The sequence below is a fragment of the Filicampus tigris genome, chromosome 10 (genome assembly GCF_054856515.1).
Source record: "Filicampus tigris isolate MCC_2025a chromosome 10, RoL_Ftig_1.0, whole genome shotgun sequence".
NCBI classification, from domain to species: Eukaryota; Metazoa; Chordata; class Actinopteri; order Syngnathiformes; family Syngnathidae; genus Filicampus; species Filicampus tigris.
The window spans coordinates 1,575,001-1,595,812 of record NC_141226.1 but is presented as its reverse complement, the minus strand read 5'-3'; the positions used below and the strand labels follow the sequence as shown (position 1 = coordinate 1,595,812).

Here is a 20,812-nt window from a genome sequence, read left to right as displayed (position 1 = left end):
AGTTTAAAGTCAATAGATTGGATTTGTAGTGTTTCAGTATGCTAGGATCGCAGTATGGAGTAATGAGAGCCTCTCGTAGAACGAACTTCACTGTTTGCGTCGATCATTCAAAGTATATTATCCCAGTATTGTGAATTGTGACTGACACAGGTTAGACTTACATTTAGCAATGAATTTTTTCCCGATGGGCTTTGCTTTAATTTATTTGTTGATGGTTCTGACAACATTATGCAAACGAATCTTTGAGTAGCACTCGAGCTATACCTTATTAGAGAAAATTTTGATGTTGAATTAAATGTGCATGTAGCACTTCTCCCAGGCGTATTGGCACAACTGTATGCCAGACACTGTTGCATTTTAACCGTAGAGACAGAAAATATTTTTAAAAAACTACCTCAGAGAAGTAAATTTATTCAAGTTTGCTGGGCTTAGTGAGTGGCAATGTAAGATGGCCGACTGTGGCTTCACTTCTCCATGGTGAGTAAGCAGCATTGTTAGTCCAGCTCTTGTGGGATATACCTGAAATACCTCATCAGGGAGGCGTCCAGAACGCATTCTGACCTGATTCTAGACCCACCTCATCTGGTACACTGATCCTGTGACCTCATGTATTAAATTCTGTGAGGAGTTGACTGGACCATCGTGCACCAGAGTGTGTTACAATGATGACAACCCTTGATTCACAGCTAAGCTCAGACAGATTTGTCAAAAAAAAGATACAGTATTCAGATGTAGAAACACAGCTACAAGTCGCTGAGAAATGCTAATTTGTGTATTCAGAGAGACTTCAGCAGCAGTTCACTGACATGAATTCTGTGACTGTTTGGAGAGGGCTTAAGGCCTATATAGACCAATCTGATGTCGGCCAGCTGTGACCAATGCTTATCCCATGGCGCTGGGCCAACTGTCGACACGTTGCACAGAAAAAATACACCGCAATGACAGACAGCGACACTGACCAATAAGTACCTTCTGCGCATGCGTGAGATCTAATACCCCTCCATACCAACAGTGGCGGGAGTCACTATTCCTCATGGTTAGAAAAAGCCAGCAATTGGCAGGGGCGGAATATAAAAACGTAAGCAATGGATTTCACTATATTTTCCCCTCACGATGAACTCCCACGCGAAGCAAACCTCTTGACACAGTATCGTGCAATACTTACATTGTCAACCCTCACCCTTGAATATTAATGCGGCAAAGGCAAAATGCTCAAGGCTTTCTATCTCTTACTGTTTATCCACATTTGTCCATTACCCCGTGCGCCAATCACACTGACCAAATGTCACGATTTACGACATGTTTCAACATGCTGAAACGCCCACCAGATGCTTCCCGGCGGGATCTGATGTTATGACGGTGTTCGCTGCATCAATCAGACGTCACAATCCGACACCCCGACGCTTCCTGACGTCCGACATTGGATTGGTCTATCTAGGCCTTTAGGCAAATCACCACGTTCAAGCCTAAAGCCCCCCGATGTGTGAACAACCTGGCCCTTGCCCAGAGCCTCATCACCCACTATTCTCGCTTTGATTGCCCATCAACCCTGGACACCTGCTCTCCAACCTCTTCTCTGGCATTGCTACACAAGCTCCTGGTACTTGTAACACTTCCGTTCGTTCACCTCCTTGATACGTTCCTCCCATGGAACTGTTAGTTCAATGAGAACGACATGCCTTAAATTGCTGGATGAAAGCACAATGTCTGACCTCAGTAATGTAGAAAAAATGTGTTCTGGAAATTTGAGTTGCTTGCCCAGGTCTGTTCCCAGCTCCCAGGCACCTGGTCATACCGCCAGTGAGCTCAGCCCTCTACCAGTGCTTTCGGGCAGCTACTGAGGATGCACGTGAGTGAACCTCTCCCAAAGCAGACTACACATGCTGGAGAGTCGGCTGGGGATGGGCAGAGGTTGAAGGAGACCCATGGGGCGATGGTGAGAGGACTTCCCTCGAGAGCAGATGACACAAGCCGCGACAAAGTCCCTGATATCTTGGACCATTCGGGGCCACCAGAAGCGTTGCCGCAGGAACTGGAGAGTTTGATCCACCCCAGGATGACAAACTAGCTTGGAGGAGTGTCACTATTGCAGGACTTGAGAGCGGACGAAATCTGGGACGAAGAGCCGATCCTCAGGGCCCGAGCCAGGATCTGGTTGCTGTCGTTGTGCCTCCACGACCGCCCGCTCGATGTCCCACACAGCCGCATCGATGAAGCATGAAGAGGGGAGAATGGTAATACAGGTTAGTCTTTAAAAACAAAATGAATGGATGCAAAATTCCCATGTTGAGTGAGTCACAGAAACAAAACAAAACACAGAAAATGAAAAGGGCTACAGTGAAACACTTGCCTGCCAGAAGGTGGATCATGCATACGAGAGAGAGCATCGGGTTTACCATTACAGTAGCCTGGACGATAGGATATAGAGAAATTAAAGCGTGCTAGGAACAAGGCTCAACGAGCCTGCCGGGGATTCAGGCGTGAGGTTCTTGTGATCTGTTAGTATCAGAAAGGGGGTCTTGGCTCCCTCCAGCCAATGTCTCTACTCCTGAAGTGCAGCCACCACAGCCAACAATTCACGGTTACCAACATCATAGTTTATCTCGGCGGGCGACAACTTGCATGAAAAAAATGCACAAGGATGAACCTTTTGATCTCTGGATCTTCGCTGGGAGAGTACGGCCCCAACCCCAAAGTTAGAAGCATCCACTTTGACAATGAACTGGAGAACAGGATCCGGATGGATGAGGGCTGGGGCAGAGGTGAACAGTTGTTTGAGGCGTTTGAATGCCGCATCAGCTTTGGGGTTCCATGCAAATGGAGAGGCTGTCAAGGTGAGTTGAGTGAGGGGTGCAGCGACCTTATTGTAGTCACGTATGAATCTCCTGTAGAACTTTGCAAATCCCAGAAACTGTTGGAGCTGTTTGCGCGAAGAAGGGACTTTCCAATTTGACACTGCCTCAATCTTGGCGGGATCTGGCCTAACCTGACCCTGGCCGAGAATATATCCCAGAAAACTAATAGAGGGGACCCCGAACTCACATTTTTCTGCTTTGGCAAAGAGTTTGTTTTCAAGGAGGCGCTGAAAACCTAATCTAACCTGCTGGACATGTTCTTCTGGGGTTCGAGAGAAAATCAAAATGTCATCGAGATAAACATACACAAACTGGTTAAGCATATCACGAAGAACATGATTAATGAGTGCTTGAAGAACGTCCGGAGCATTAGTGAGACCAAAAGGCATCACCAAATATTCAAAATGGCCAAGGTCTGTCTTAAAAGCTGTTTTCCACTCATCTCCCTCCCGGATTCGCACCAAATGATAAGCGTTGCGAAGGTCTAGTTTGGTGAAAATGATGGCTTGATTTAGAGGCTCAAAGGAGGGGTCAATGAGCGGAAGTGGGTACTCATTCTTAATGGTGATGCCATTTAAATTTTTAAAGTCGATGCATGGCTGCAGGGTCTTGTCTTTTTTGTCCACAAAGAAAAATCCAGCCCCAAGGGGAGAGGAGGAAGGACGTATAATACCAGCAGCCAAGGACTCACTGATGTACTTCTCCATGGCCTCCCTCTCGGGGCGTGACGGATTGTAAAGTCTACTAGAAGGTAGGGGGGCTCCTGGGAGTAAGTCAATGCCACAGTCATATGGTCGGTGATGAGGAAGGGAAAGCACCTGAGACTTACTAAACACCTCCCCCAAGTCATGATATTCAGAGGGAACCAAAGAAAGATCGGGAGGAGAAATGGGAGAAGAAGGATGAGATCTTGGGGACGCAGAATGCAAACAATGAGCATGACAGAAAGTGCTCGAAATAACTATGGATGAGGAAACCCAGTCTATGTGCGGGTTATGAAGTCTTAACCAAGGTAGTCCCAGAACTACAGAGGCAGAAGGAGACGGGATGACCAAAAACCTGATGTGCTCCTGATGGTTACCCGAAATCGTGAGAGAGAGTGAAACAGTCTGGTGTGTAACAGTCTCTAGGGGGCGTCCATCGATGGCACTTACTGGTCGGGGCGAGTCTAAAAGGCACAAGAAGAATTTAGCATGAGCAACAAACTCTTTGTCAATAAAATTGTCATCTGCCCCTGAATCTGCCATCACCTGAAGGGAGACTGAGTTGTTGGGGGAGGAGACAGTGGCAGTCAATTTAATCGGTTCGAAGATTCACTTGAGATCTTAGTGTCACTCACCCTCAGTCTCCGTTCTGTGGTAGCAAGCGGACCCTTGGCTAAGAGTGGGCACTGGTTGATGAAGTGCCCGGACCTTCCACAATAGATGCAAAGACCATGCGCAACCCGCCAGTTGCATTCCTCCTGTGAGAGGCGGGTTCTGCCAAGTTGCATGGGTTTTTCCCCGACGAAAGCAAGTGTCTCTGGGCTCGTGAAAGGCTGGGTGACCAGTCGAGGAGCGGTGACAGGTGAAGAGAAAGGGTGGGCAGGTCTCGCACTCCTACGGCGTTCTCTGATGCAATTTTCAATCCGAATCGCTAAGGATATTAGCTGCTCAAGAGACTCTGGCTCATCCCGAGTAGACAGCTGATCTTGAAGCTCCTCTGACAATCCACATACAAAAGCTGTTTTTGTCCAGCCTCATTCCATCCACTTTCAAAGGCTAAAATCCTGAACTCGATGGCATAATCTGCAGCTGACTGAGAGCCCTGCTGTAATGACGTCGAATTTTGAATCGAAGCAAATGATTCCAGTGTCTCTGACTTTGACTCCCACAAGGAATGAGCCCATTGCCCTGCTCTTCCCTGAAGCAAGTTAACCACATAGGCCTACTTGGCGCGATCGTCTGAATATGCGCTAGGTTGTTGCTCAATAACCAAGGAACATTTCAACAGGAATCGGCCACAAGCTCCTACCTCTCCTGAGCAATGTTCAGGTGAGGGAAGGTTGGGTTCCCGGTGAGAAGACACTGCAGTAGTCAGTGAGTCGATCGCTCCCTGGTTGGAGGTGTGAGGCTGAGCCAGTAGGTGATGAAATCCTTAGTTGAGCGCTGGATGTCAACTGAGCGGCCATTGAGTTGACGGTTATGGAAAGGTTCTGAATAGATTCCATAACCTCCCTCAGGAGGGTATCATGTGTACCGAGCAGAGCACCCTGTGCCCTCAAGGCTTGTTGGAATGCGTCATTTGAGTCTGCTGAGTCCATGACTGGTCAGAACGTACTGTCACGGATGGAGCAGGAATTGGACCCAAAAGCAGACAGGAGACAACAATGGCAAAGTAAAATTCTTTATATGCAAAAATTCAGAGTAAGGCATGGCAGGGCATGGAAGGCAAAACGTTCTGTCAACGTGTAAGTGAGTAACTCCAGTTTACATACCGGAATACACGCCTAACACTTTGTGACCACATAAAGGACAAAGCGACTAGCAACATAAAAGAGGGAATGATCTCGCAACATAAAAGAGGGAATGACCCAAACCCATACACAGTATCATAACAACTTGTCTACCAGCAACAGCCACATTTTAAGCTGCTTCATTGTCATTTGGATAGCTGCTGTGTCCCTGAGACTACAGTTAAAGATCTTGCCCAATCTCTTAACTGGCTTCTCGGTGATAGAAGGTTTTTCTGTGCCATCGACCCTCTTCAGCACTATGGTCCTGGATTTTGCTGGTTTGAAGCTCATGCTTGCCCAGGAAATGACCTATCTATGTTGAAAACTTTTATATTTACTACATTGGCAGTACGATTATGAACTGTAAATGAACATGTATGTACCTGAGCAGATTCTTTCCTAACAGTGCCTTTTAACACTGCAGCAACGTTGCTGATTAAAACAAAAGAGAACCAAGAGAAAATAAATAGTACTTATCTTCATTTCACTGCCGACTGCCGCTCCAGTTTGTCAGCTAATGTCCACGAACAGATGTAACATCAGCCAATCGCATCCATGTGCACTTCAGGGACCTCTCGGAAAACATAAAATCAAAGCATTACAGCATCTAATACAATAACCTAGTGCATAGCGCCCTTGCCTGCTGAACTCCTCCACCTACAGTCACATCCAGTTAATGGGAAATGTATTGTATTGAATTGTACTGTCATTCCGGTTAGAGCGCCCCGAGCGGTGGAAGAAAAATCCACAGAATAGCCGCACCGGACTATAAACCGCATCGCTCAAAATCTAGGAAAAAAGGCGCGGTTTATAGTCCGGAAAATACGGTATTTATCTTTCTGGGTACACAATGTATCTAAAGCCAAGCTGTGTTTTTACTCTTTGAACCAGGATTTGCCCCCTGTGGATTTTAGTAAAGTCTGATGACACTTTAGTCTAGTTTTAGTCAAAGAATATTGTATTTTAGTCTCTTCAGTAAATGCAATTCCATAGTATAGGTCCCTAATAATATTGAGGAAAGCAATACTTTCCTTTAGCCAAACTCAACTGGTACATCATAGTCTGAAGAATACGTCCATTTCAGACACGGAAGACGCTCTGGTTTGAATTCTTATATTGTGCAACATATTTATTTAACCAACCAAGTATGTTAGAAGTATCCACACAACGCACTCTCTCTCACTCTCACACATATACGCACACCCCCACACACATACACAACACACACACAAATGTGTGCGAAACATGTCATGGGAGTAACACACTATGGCGACCCCTGAAAGGGAAAAGTTGAAAGTCACCTCTTCTTGATACGTAAATGTGCAGTGACAGACTTACATCAGTATAATACTTTCAGCGTGCATGAGCACCTACATGACTTTTGTGCACCCATCATTCGGGCTTGTTTTACTAATCGGATTGTAAATCTGGCCTTGAAAGATCAGCATTTTTCTGATTGGTTGGTTGGAATTTGTTACTGTTAACTTCAACTTCAACTAGCAAGACACATCTGTAGCAATTTACACAATACTTCTAATAATAATAACACTGGCCAACAAATTTACATATTTTAATTAGATTCAAATAAACTTTTCTGGGCAAATCTTTTTGTGCTGATTTTGAATCTGCCCTTGTTTGTTTTCTGTAGCACATCATGTTTTCATAAAAATATCAATAATATTGTAGCGATTGTTTAGTATTAAATATTAATTTAATAAATGAACGCCGATTGGGGTTAATGCCTGCACTAACTCTCGATCGCCGCTAGGGGACACCACGCCCGTTTTGGGTTGATTCTTTGGACAAAACGGACGAAAAAGTCCTCGTAATTCAGTCTTTATATATGAAGGCGTTACATTAAAAATATGTAAGTCCGATTTACCAGATCAGTGATTGAAACTTTGACTCGAACACACCATTCACACTAGATTTCCGTAAATGACAATGATTTATTTTCTACAACTATTGATATCTAGATGAAACACACTACAATGTTCAGGAACAGAAAATAGAAACACAATAAAGAAATCCTATGCTAAGTCAAGTCTAAATAAATGAAGAAAAACGAATATCAAAAGATTGTGAGGAAAAAGGGGCATTGGGGACCAGACGATGTGCATGTGTGTGCGCGTGTGTTAGGCGTGCGGGCGCATGTGATGAGGGGCGAGCTGGCGTACCAACTTAAGGTTAGCTGACTTGTGCAAAGCTCTGTTGATTCCCAATTGAATTATGCACCAACTGTTCGGACCAGGTGGTGCTACACGTTCCGGCCGGACAGACGCTGGTTGTGAGAGTGCTTTGGCTTTTTTTCCGGGCGCATTCTGTGATTCCCATTTTGAGGGAAGTCGTGCACCTTTTTGGGGATGCGGCCGCGCTGGTTTGGCTAGGATGGAGGCTAGAACCATCGGATCGGATCAAACAACATTTTTAAGGTCCCCACTCAAGAACTAACCAAAATAAGCAAATGTTCTGACCCGGGACGGATCAGAAGGTGGCTGTTGACAGAGGAGAGTTAGTAAGCCACACTAAAATAAAAGTTGTAGAAAGTTCAAGAGCGTCTCTTCCAAAAGGAGTGAAGTTCAAGAGAGCGATTTTCCAAAAAAGAGAGAGAGGGAGAAATTCTGCACGGCCTTTAGAAGGGCTCCACATGTTAATGAAGCTGGCTGCGTCCTCCCCCCACGTGTGGACGCTGGCTGAGGGAAGCGATTTCCCAAAATTGTGAAATAAATTTTAAAAATATAAAGAGCTTGGCACACGTGAGCAGAAAAGTTAAAATACCTGTTGTTGTGGGTTTTTTTTGTGCCCCTCTGGCAAATGATTCTCCTGCTCCAACTACCGCGCTCCCGCGGTCAGAGATGTCTGCTGTTGCTTCCGACCCAGGTGCTCGTTCAGATCCCCCACCACCCACAGTGATGATCTCAGTCAGGAGTTCCGGTGTGGGTAAGTCCACTCGTTGTCCAGCCGCCCGCTCGCGTGTCAGGCTACTGAAGGACGCAGTGTCCCGATACACGAGTGGGCCGCCTCACCGTCGACACTCACCGGTGTCCGCGGCTACCACCCGGCCTTGACAGCATCCTTTTTGACAACGGGGTTTTCTACCCCGAGGCCGCCGGTCCTCTGGTGCACCACTGGTCCACCAACCACCGTTATAGTCGGGGACAGCATCATTAGATGCACTCATTATTTTGGCACTATCAATAGCTGTTATCCCGGAGCCAAAGTTATGGACATAGTGAACATCTTGCCCAGTATACTTGACTCTCTTCCATCATCCATATCCCGGCTCATTATCCACGTAGGTACAAACGAGACAGTACTTCGACAATCGGAGCAGACAAAGAAAGACTTTCATGCCCTTTGCCTTGCTGAGAACATGCAACCCGCATGTCAGTTTGGATTAGCAGCATTTTACCAACGCTCTCTCTCGGCATCGACCGCTTTAGTCGGCTTCTGGGCCTAAATACATAGCTCCTGCGCACTTGTGGCTATCTTGACTTTGATTTTATTGACAATTTTAACCTATTCTGGAACCGCCATTCATTTTACCAGCCTGACGGGGTTCATCCGAACTCTTTGGGCAGCTCGATTTTAGCTGGTAATATCCACCATGTCGTCATCAACTCCACCCCTAGCTGACTCCTATTTAGTAAACACCCTGCGCATGCTCTCCCTCTTCTTCTACCTTCAACCACTGCAATAATGATTTCACTACCCTCACTAGCTCTCCTTGCAAGGCCCAGTTATCTTCACCACCCCCATCGGACAGCTTTTTCATTCAGACAATAACAGGCAGACGCTTCCTACGCACTCACAAACAATGTGGTTTTAACAGTGACAATCTTGTATATGTCAACACTCATCACCCCTGCAACCATGAGCGCACGTCCAGCACAAACATTAACCTGGCTGTGCTGAACGTGCGCTCCATTCTAAACAAAACTTTTATTATAAATGAAGTGATTTTCAACAACATCCTACAAGGTATTCTTTTATCTGAGACATGGCTTGCTACAGATGCTCCAGTTGTTCTCACAGAGGCTTGCCCAGCGAATTTGAATTTTTTATTTTCTACCAGGGATGGAAAGAAAGGTGGGACTGCGTCAAATTTTAGAAATAGTCTTATCTCAAAGGAGATAATTTTTAACATATTTATCATTTGAACACCATGCCTTTGTTTTTAGTAGTCCTCCTATAATCTGCGTCACTATTTACAGACCTCGCCATCATTCCATTTCTTTTATTAGTGAGTTTTCAGAATTTTTATCGATTTTATATTCCACTTACAACCTAATTTTAATAACAGGCGATTTTAATGTACATGTTGACGACATCTCGGATCCACTGTCCAGAGAATTTTTAAATCTTTTAAAATGTATGGATTTTAAACAGCATGTTTCACAGCCAACTCACAACAGAGGTCACACCCTCGATCTGGTCGTAACCTACGGCCTGTCCGTCGGTGTGTCCTCTGTTGTTGACCTGTCTGTGTCAGACCATTTTCGTGTGTATTTTAACATCACTGTTTCAATCATTAGGCAGCCCCGATGAGAACAGTGAGGAAACGCTACCTGTCCTCTGAGGTGGCTGCAAATTGTATCGAGATTTTAAAGAGCACTCCTTCTGACATGTTACCTGCACCATGTGATTTCATTGTTGACAATTTTAACAGGAACCTCAAGCAGTCATTAGATCTAGCAGCTCCACTTTTAACCAAAACTATAAAAATAAAGACTGTACCCCCGTGGAGAGATGATGCAGTCAAGACAACAAAAAGAAAATGCAGGAATGCAGAGAGGAGGTGGAGAAAAAGTGAACTTATGAAATATTACGTGAATAACTCAAATCGTACAATAAAATAGTCAAACAGGCAAGAACGTCTTATTTCTCAAACCTCATCACAGTTAATAAAAGCAACCCCAGATTCCTCTTCTCCACCTTCGATCTCTTAACCAACTCCAATTTGAATAAGTCTCCACAGAGACACATTTTTAAAAAATGGCTTAACTAAGCATGGCCGGAGGTGTATTTTATTCCGGCCCACTATCGGCCCTCGTGCGTGTGACGTGCTCGCGAGGTGGCCAAAATTCATCTCAGCCTACTCAGTGAAAGGCTTATTTTTAGACTTCTTTCTACTCCCGCGTTGGCGCGAGCCACAACTGCTGTTATAAGGATTGTGGAATTGCCCCCCGGCCAGGACCCCCGCCCCCTCCTGTAATGGTATGCCCCAGTTGCAGGTGGGAGGCGCGAGTTACGTGACGTGACAATGAGGAAATACAAACACGCTTGAGCGCACGTTGCTGTCTCACATGTTACGATGACAGTTTCCCGCACGGAGACGGATGCACCACGCAGCTCGTTGATGCAAAGTAAGCATAAGCAAGCTACTTACCCACGTTCCCCCTTAGCCGCCACCTTCCAGATCGTTTTCGATAAAATTAAATGCATTAAATGCAAAACAACTTGTGTCCACGAGTATATTGCTGACTCAACTCAACTGACGTTGGCACATCAAGGTGGCGTTCATGCACTTTTTCTGGCGTTCACTACTTCCGGAAATACGACATAGCAAACTTGCTGTGTATAGGGGTTTGCTGGAATGCTTTTATTTTGAAGGCCGGGAAGGAGAGGAAGTGGAAAATAAATAAGTAACTTGTTGACTGCGTAGTCCGCTGATAGTGTAGTGGTACACACGCCTGAGTTGTGTGCGGGCAGCGTGGGATCGATTCCCGCTCAGTGACAGTGTCTATGTGTGCCCTGCGACTGGCTGGCGACCAGTTCGGGGTGTAGTCTGCCTTCGCCCATTGACGGCTGGGATAGGCTCCAGCAACTCCCCGCGACCCTATATAGGATAAGCGGTTTAGAAGATGACATGACATGACATGACTTGTTGACTGCCATTTCTGGTGGTCTGTTGAACCCAAATAATTATACAATACGAAAAAAAACAACCCCGGGGCTCAAAATGGAAGTAAGCACGTGCAGTTTGGTTTTGGTTTTGCAGAGTTATGTTGTTTCTGAGCCTGTTGAATGCGTCGCGTGGCTCGCTGGATGGGAGGGGGTGCGGGTGAGAGAGGAGGAGCGGAGGATGAAGTAGAGAGAGTGTGTGACTGGGTGGATTGAATGGTTGTTGTACTTGTGTTGGCATCGGCAACGGCCTACAGTAGCCGGTTGAATTAATAAAAACGCGTTCATTGAACTACGACTGATGGCGTATCATTGGGAGACGCTACAGTACTATGTGGCGCATTTTGAAGCGTGTTTGAAGCGTTTCCACAGCGGGTTTGAATAGTAAATTAGCCAGCTAATGATCCTTAAAAAGCCTCTGCCGTTAGTGTCTCTCCCGCAGCGACGTCAATCACGGACGATTTTTATTTATTTTTTTTTTTTTGGGTCGGGGGGCGGAACGGGGCGGGGCCGACAATGTTTATGAATATGGCCGGGGGGTCGCGGCCGGAAGGGTACCCAGGTCAAAAGTGGAGGGTTGCGGCCGGACGGGCAAAAAATGGTTAAGTGCCCAGCTCTGGATATCAGGTATACTGCAGATGTGAAAAAACTCACAGTATTGGTGGTACTGGACCTAAGCGCCGCTTTTGATACAGTAGATCACTAAATTTTATTAAACAGACTTAAAAACATGGTGGGCATCTCCGGTACTGCTTTTAACTGGTTTTATTTCTATCTCACAGACAGAAGGTTATTCGTAAGCATGGATACTTGTTCCTCCAAAACCCATGAAATTAAATGTAGGGTTCACCGAGGTTCAATTTTAGGTCCAATACTTTTTAATCTTTATATGCTTCCCCTTGGGGACGTCATCAGAAGACACGGCATCAGCTTCCACAGTTTTACTGATGACATATAGCTGTACATTAGCGTGTCTCCTGATGACACAGGACCTATTGATACCCTTTTAAATTGTATTTTAGATATTAAGTCATGGATGTCAGAGAATTTCCTCAATCAGGACAAAACAGAGGTTTTAGTTATCGGCCCTGAAGGTCAGAGAGAGAAACTTTTACCAAAATTACTATATTTTAAACCCTCACAATGTGTAAAGAACCTGGGCGTCATTTTTGACTCTGAGCTAAATTTTATTCCTCTCATTAAAAATGTAACCAAGATTGTTTTTTATCATCCTAAGAATATTGCTAGACTCCGCCCATTTCTCTCTGAGGCTAACACGGAGGTGCGGATGCATGCTTTTATATCATGTCATTTGGATTATTGTAATGCCCTGCTATCTGGTTTCCCCAAAAATAGTATTTCTTCCCTACAACTACTGCAGAACACGGCCGCTCGGGTGCTGACGAGAACCAGAGGGCGGGAGCACATTACACCAGTTTTAAAATCGCTGCATTGGCTCCCCGTGTGTTTCAGGATCGATTTTAAATTACTTTTATTAGTTTATAAATGTCTTAATGGTCTTGGCCCATCTTATCTGTCTGATTTGCTTTTGTCATACCAACCCTCGCGGATCCTGAGGTCCTCTGACACCGGCCGTTTAATTATTCCTAGGGTGAAGACCAAAACGCGGGCCGAGGCTGCATTCAGCCATTTTGGTCCTCAAAATGGTCCTCCTTTGGAATAGCCTGCCAGAGGACGTCAGGTCCACAGAGACTGTTGATATTTTTAAGGGGAAGCTCAATACATACATTTTTAGTTTGGCTTTTAAATAATCATTCTTAGTTTTATAGCTCTTAGCTTCTTTTATTGCTTTGTCTTTTAGCTTCATCCAGTTTTTATCTCCAGTGTTTACTCAAGGGGGGCCTCCGCGCTGGGAGTTATGGCTGGCCTCCATGCGCTATTTAGGGTCTGCCCCGGGGGTCTCTTTGGTGGTGGTGCTACCCGTGGCCATGGGCTATCATTCCTCTCAGCGTGGGCAAGCTCCCCTTGGGTACTCTTTCCTCATATGGTTTCTCCGTGCCTTGCCATGTCACTTTTTAGGGTTACATGTGTGTGTGGGTGTGCGTGTGGGTGTGTGAGTGCAGGTGTGCTTGTGGATGTCTGTCTTTGCGTATATTGCGAGGGAGGGAGGGAAGGCAGGAGCGGGTTCTCTTTTTACGTTGTATTTTGACGTTTTTAATGTACAGCACTTTGAGTTGCATCCTATGTGTGAAAAGTGCTGTACAAATAACATTTGATTTGATTTGATTTGATTCAAACATCATGCATTGGGTGTTGTTTTCATTGTGGAGGCAGATCAACACGAACACATTTGACGCAAATTAAAACATCATCAATCATTTAAAGTAGTTTCCAGTTGCAGATGTGGGTCAGTCCATCTTCACACTCGCCACTAGGGGTCGCACGTGCGCTACGAATGTGCAGTTTGGAGGTTGAAATGGTATTGCTTGGTGGGGGGGCGCCAAAGGGGGTCGTCCTGTGGGTCTGATGTCTCGGCCAGCTCCGCCAGAGACGGCTTGATTGAATAAAGACCCAGGGGTTCCGGCGTCTTTATGTTGGTTTTGGCTTTTTTGTGCCCTCCTGCTGAGATAGCACGTCCATGCTATCTGGGGTTGAATTGGAAAGCGTTGGTCTTCCTTTGGCTCCGGCAGGTCGCTCCAAAGGCTGGGTGCTGGCACTTCAAAAGGACAAACATGTGTATTCCGGGCCTGGCTGCGGAGGGTCGGGGTCAAGCTCTGTGTTCACCCGATCTGGCATCCATTTTCGTTACAATATCAATAATAATAATAATAATGATAATAATAATAATCTCGTGGCGGCACGGTGGTCGACTGGTTAGCACGTTCGCCTCACAGTTCAGAGGTCGTGGGTTCGATCCCGGCTCCGGCCTCCCTGTGTGGAGTTTGCATGTTCTCCCCGTGCCTGCGTGGGTTTTCTCCGGGTACTCCGGTTTCCTCCCACATTCCAAAAACATGCATGGTAAGTTGATTGGATACTCTAAATTGCCCCTATTAGTGATTGTGAGTGCGGATGTTTGTCTCTGTGTGCCCTGCGATTGGCTGGCAACCAGTTCAGGGTGTCCCCCGCCTACTGCCCAAAGACAGCTGGGATAGGCTCCAGCACGCCCCGCGACCCTTGTGAGGAGAAGCGGTACAGATAATGGATGGATGGATAATATGGATGGATGGATGGATAATAATCTCTGAATGAACGATTAGGTCCAGCAATACGTGGAGTTTTATTTTCTGAAATGTCATAGCTATACTATATTTACAAAAGTCCATACTGTGCAAGCATTCATAGGTCAAACTTAGAAACAAACAAATTAAAATATCTCAAAAATGTTATGTGCTGGAAAAAAAGTAAATACATTTTTTCAATCAGCATCAAAAATACATTTAGGGACACACGCGCACACACACACCCAGACACATAATGATGTTTTTCTTTTTAAGTTCTGTTTTTGTCCTGTTAATAATTATTCTGAACTGCTCCAGATGTAATTGGCCGAAATGCAAGCTGTTATGTTGCGTCTTTATGGAGAATGGGTTTGCCTCAAGCTTTCGGTTAACGTTGGGCTGGTCCGCTAACTAGCTTGTACTAGCTAGCTAGCTCGCTCACGAATTCAAAACACAAGTGGCTTGCAGTTTAGTATTATTTACGATGACATTTTTTACTGTAGTCTATATAAAACAATCTCTTATATCACAATGATTTTAAAAATAAACAGACTTACCGCTCACAAAGTGATCAAAGCACACACGAGCCCAAACCATGCATTGGCTATAAGGGTCTGCACGATAGATGTTACCGTTGCTGTGTTTTAAACATTTCTTCTGTCTCCGGGCGCATAATTTTCTTCGGGATTCGAAAGAAACATCGATATTTGTCTCTCCTGGAATTGTTATAACAACCAATGATGCAAAGGTGCGGGAGTGCAAGCAGCCGAGAAACATGTTATGCATTTGAACGCTATCCTTTACACCCAACATCGCGAGTGAAAAAATACAAAGTAGGCCTATAAGTGACGAAAAGTGCAGGCAACCTATTGTTGGTGTCCATGTGGTGGAATTCATAGTTGAGTCTGGCTTGTCCCAACTGAAGATGCACGTAACAAAAGCATGGCCCATCACTGTGAACAGGTATATTCTCATCAATCATATTTTAATTCAAATTGTCTAATAAATCTCTCTATTTTGTCTGACAATAATTGAAGAATAGCATAAAATAAACATCTACAACTTTGCTGCTTCTGACATTGAAAAAAGTCCCTCTTAAAGCGTGCAAAGGCCATTCACAAGAAGTGTATTATGCTTTTTTTTTCATCCACAGTCATTAGGGATGTCACAATATCGGCAATATCGAGATATTGCGATATTAAACTTGCCACAATATATTGTCCTTCTGTGTCACAATATTAAATAGCAGCAAATCTGTTTAAAAGCCCAAGTTGTTTTCCATTTGTGCAGTTCCAGTACCCTCTGGTGGTTAGTTTATTAGTGCAGTTTAATTTGATGCAATTTTTTGCCACCTATAATGGATATAGATGTTTAAGTCCCACGATAATCACCAGATATAGGGGAACATAACACATTTAGGTTCCTGAACAAATTGACCCGATTCACAATGTGTGCTTGCATTAGCAAGTAAGTGCCTCAATATTAGGTGTTCGGTCATTGTAGGTCATCTATTTCTTTGTGAATTCTGTTATTATGCAAAAAAACAGTTTGAGTTTTTAATATATTGCCAACCCCACCACAATATTGTATCGCACCATGAGGTTCATATCGCAATATTATCGTATCGTTACATTTGGATATCGTGACATCCCTAAAAGTAATACATTTATAGTTTTTCAGCATTTTGTCCTTTTTGTCTGTCTTAAAAGGTATGCTTGCCTCTTTTTTCCATCTTGCTCCAGGGTACAGAGGGTTTTGGAGCTCAGGTCAACAAGTGCTTGGGAAATGCAAAGTATTTATATAATCTACTGCAAAGGAGGAAAGACTTTGAACTAGTCTTCAAAAACAAAGTAAGCTTGGTTTTAATTAAACCTTTCCTACATGTCTTCAAAATCACATACTACACGGCATACTTGTCTTTTAGTTTTGTGGTTTTCTGTTGTTTTTAGCTTTTAGCTCCAGTGATTCCTCATGGGGGGCCTCTGTGCTGAGAGGGGTGGCTGCCGTTCTCGCGGGGTCTCCTTAGGTTTGGGTGACCGGGGGCCTCTGCACTATGTGTAGGGTCTCCCCGGTTAATCTGGGCCGGGGGTCTCTGTGAGGGTGGCGCTCCCTGTGGCCGTGGGATGTCATTCCTCTTAGCGTGGATGAGCTCCCCTTGGGTACCCTTTCCTGATATGGTTTCTCTGTGCCTTGCCATGGTTTTTTAACACAGTTCATCAGGTTGTGTGTACGTGTGTGTTATGCATGTGTGCGTGTGTGTGTGTGTGGGGGGGGGGGGGGGGGGGGGTAATATATATGAAAAGTACTATATAAATAAAATGTGATTGATTGACTAGTAGGTACATTTGTCCTCTACTTTTCACACAGCCAGAGCACAGCAATGTGTGTTTCTGGTACATTCCTCCCAGTCTGAGAAGCATGCCACCTGGTACTGACCGAGACAAGAGACTCCATCAGGTCTGTAGAGATTAGAGCACAAATGTATTCTTCCAACTATGGCTTGGCACCAGAGTCACAATGTAAGTCATTTCCACACTATCTTATATTACTATTGATGATGCCTCACTTGACTCCAGGTAGCCCCTCAGATCAAAGGAAGACTGATGGAAAAGGGAACTGTTCTGATTGGTTATCAGCCTACAAGTACCAAAGTCAATTTCTTCAGATGTGTGTTTGCCAACCCTGCTACACAGCATGAGGACATAGACTTCCTACTGGAGGAGATAGCCCTACTGGGGCATGATTTATGACACAGTGGTTCAGATTGTTTTTGTTTTTATTGCATATTACTAGTCTGCTTTGCATAGCTACCAAGTCTGATTATAGCTTACTGTTAATCATGTCTCAATGTCTATAGTCTCCAAGCAATGTACTTTCCCACTCTGAACAATGCAGCCTGATGGAAATATTGTGGCATAGTAGGCCTACTAGAAACCATGAAATTCAGTTTCTTACAGTAGCCTATAACTAGATAGTCTTGGGAACCATTTTCATTGCATTCTTTCATCCATTAAAACTGTAAATATTAAATATATTGATTATAGCATTTTCAGAATCTTTTCAATATATACGCTCATTCCACTAATTGCATTCTAAAAAAATTCACATCAACGAATCAAATTTTTTACAACGTGCATTGTAGGTCTTCTGCTGTTATGTATACCACCATACCAAAATTGAGGACTCTAGAGCTCTGTATTTTCCAAAGGCATTCATTCAGGAGTCCCACATGGAGGTGTCAACACCAGAGTGTTCCAATCCCACTCAGGGGCGAACATTTCCGACTGTTGATGAAGGTAGAAAAATGCATGTTCACGTCAGGATTCATTCAAGGTCGCAATTGTTCCTCAAATGGTCGTCAGACGTTCGCCGGTACTTCTCTTGTTGCAACAAGAAATATCACAAATTCTCATCACTTTACATCAATCATTTCAGTAAATTTTCATTTTTAGGAAAACAAATACATTTACACTCAGAGGCAATGTTAATCTTATTTCATAGGCGCCTGAATCTGGAAACAAATCAGGCAGGTAATAATAACGTCATCATCATTATCATCATCATCATCATCATCATCACTGTCATTATCTTTGTTAACAAAATCTTGGCTTTGGTGAGCAGTCACTGCAATGTCTTATGCTTCCTTCAGTTTCTGGTTTCATCTTTAGCCAGAAAGCAATCATCTTTCTACCTTCTGAGAGGGAGAGGTTACCAGCACTTCACCTCTGTATTTGCAACTAACGGTGTTCTTTTCCTGTGCTTGACCAAATGTGTCCACAATGCTCTTGCGTCAGTTCTCTCTCTTGCCCCTTCAGGAAAGGCAAGGGAAGGACAACCACTGTGGTACAGATCGCATCTCACCCTCCTGTCGATGTAGGAGGGAGCCTGGATAGTAAATCACTCGCTGCTCGATAGTCAGGCGCTGCGACTTCACAGCTCCTAAACAGCTGGGGGAATCCTAGGGAGCAAGCTCCCCTCTTCACTGACATTGAGATGGATAGGCTCTATATGCCTAACCCCAATACCAAAATTGAGGACACCAGAGCTCTGTATTTTCCAAAGGCATTCATCCAGGAGTCCAACATGGAGGTGTCAACACCAGAGTGTTTCTTCATGTTACCATTAAGGGTTCGGAGTCCCTCTGTCAAGTCCGTCAAAAGCGGACAGGAAAAAATGTGGATCCAAAAAACGCAGAATGAGACAAAAGCGTTGAACAGAAAAAAATCTTTAATTACAAAATCCAAAAATGACCGACAAAGTATGAACAAAGGACGCTGGCGAAAACAAGGCCAGGGAACATCAAATAGGGAACACAAAACGCTCGCACCAGGCATGGAAATATTGACAACCGAAAAACAAAACGAGATTGTAAAAAACCCCCAATAACACGAAACACAAAGCTCTGACCCTCGTAGTTACGCTCCCGACGACGGTCGCGCAGCCGGTTGTCCAACCGAATAACCGAATAGCAAGTGCAATGAGTGGTGTCATCTCGTGCGGCCAGTTCGTCTTTAAGTGATGAATTCAGTCCACGATGGAATATGCTACGAAGTGCACAGTCGTCGAACCCACTCTCAGCCGCAAGAATATGGAAGTGTATGGAATAATCAGCAGCGGATTGGCTACTTTGAGCGCAATCTAACAACCGACCTCCGGCCTCCCTTCCCTGTACAGGGTGGTGAAACACTTGGCGAAATCTTTAAAAAAATCAGGGAGCGAAGACCAGAGCCCGGGTTTGGTATTGCTCACCGCCAAAGCCCACGCAGCAGCTCGACCAGACAGGAGACTCATAAACGCCACTCGCGAACTATCGGTGACATAAGTAAGAGGTTGCTGATCAAAAATGAGGGAACATTGATGGAAGAACTACCCACACAAACTGGGTTCACCCTTATACCGTGTAGGGTGGGGTAAATTGGGCTCCCGACATCTGAATATGTCAGGAGGCATTGAGCTTGATGCAGCTTGGAAATCCAAAGAGGGCGTTCCTCGGATGTCGCGCTGCTCAAGATGGGCACTCAGACTTTCGCACCACTGAGCCAGCAGTGTCACAGCACCACGGAGTTCCGTGAGCGCTGCTTCCTGCTGTCTCACCAGTCAACCCTGACTGGTCAAAGCTTTCCTAATTTTGTCAGACTCTGCGGGATCCATGGTCGGATTATTCTGTCAAGTCCTACAAAAGCAGACAGGAAAAAATGTGGATCCCAAAAACGCAGAATAAGACAAAAGTGTTGAACAGAAAAAAAATCTTTCAATTACAAAATCCAAAAATGACCGACAAAGTATGAACAAAGGACGCTGGCAAACACAAGGCCAGGGAACATCAAAAAGGGAACACAAAACGCTCGCACCAGGCAAGGAAATATTGACAACCAAAAAACAAAATGAGACTGCAAAAAAACCCCAATAACACGAAACACAAAGCGCTCAGTCAAAGTGACGAGGAACAAAAACTTTATATAACAAAACCTTACCGGAAAAATCGAGAACAACGTATGAGAACGTGACGTCTAGAAAACAGAGCTTGGGCTGTGAAGCGAGCAAGGTCAATAATCCGACAAGATGTGGTGGTGAACAGTGTCCTTTTAAACCTAGCTGATTATGATACGCCACAGGTGCGCAGCTGAAGGGAACACCCCCAGTTCATGTACAGCTTCAAACTCACTCTGTGTCCAATTGGCCAATTTTTATACGTTGTAATGGATGTAGTTGATTCTGTCTTTGTTCTTGTTGGTTGTACACCACCAACAAAGGAAGGGCTCAAATTCTGCCGGTATCTGATTTACTCATTTGCACTCACTTGGAACACCACGGGGAACACCATTGGCATTAATGTATATTGGATCACTTTGGCCCTGCCAGTCTGCTGCTCTTTTCTGACGTTGCCAATGTTCTGGCATGACAGTGGATGCATTAGTTGTTAACTCTTGTACAGAAATGGGATGTACCATTTCAGGTAATAACAAAGTCACTAGGGCACAAAGGCCTGTTACATTCTTTGGCAATTTCTCAAACAGTCAAGCATCCCCTCTTGGCTGCAGATTAAAATCAACTTCTACCATTATTAATACCTGACACAGTGATGCGGAGAGATTTCCTGCCCTGCTCTAGAAAGTAATGTTTATACATATATAAGTAAAATTTGTGAGAGCTACCTTTGTGGAAAACATAGGTTTGTGCTTATCAACTTTAGTTACAGGAAACACGCTGTCCCAACTCATACATGTATTACTAGGATTAGTATTACTCATAACGTCGATGACACAGTTTTGTGGAATGGTGGCTGGTATTATCTGTAATAGTGGTCTAGTCCCCATGCACACTATACAGTCCTTGTGGGTAAAATTAGCAGCTTGTTCCACCATAAGCAACCAATTATA

At 44.6% G+C, this 20,812-nt stretch overlaps 1 protein-coding gene across 3 annotated transcripts in view; it reads left to right on the top strand.

The window, feature by feature from the left end:
- Positions 1-17,354, top strand: part of LOC147140363 (glutamate decarboxylase 1-like) — a 39,932-nt gene extending 22,578 nt beyond the window's left edge. For all 3 annotated transcript variants that reach the window (XM_086042985.1, XM_086042984.1, XM_086042983.1), the window contains 3 exons: positions 16,175-16,282; positions 16,800-16,889; positions 17,009-17,354. In XM_086042985.1, the coding sequence (XP_085899111.1) occupies positions 16,175-16,282; positions 16,800-16,889; positions 17,009-17,182 (372 nt within the window). In that variant the 3' untranslated portion in view covers positions 17,183-17,354. The remainder of the gene's footprint in view (positions 1-16,174; positions 16,283-16,799; positions 16,890-17,008) is intronic.
- Positions 17,355-20,812: the final 3,458 nt, after the last annotated feature.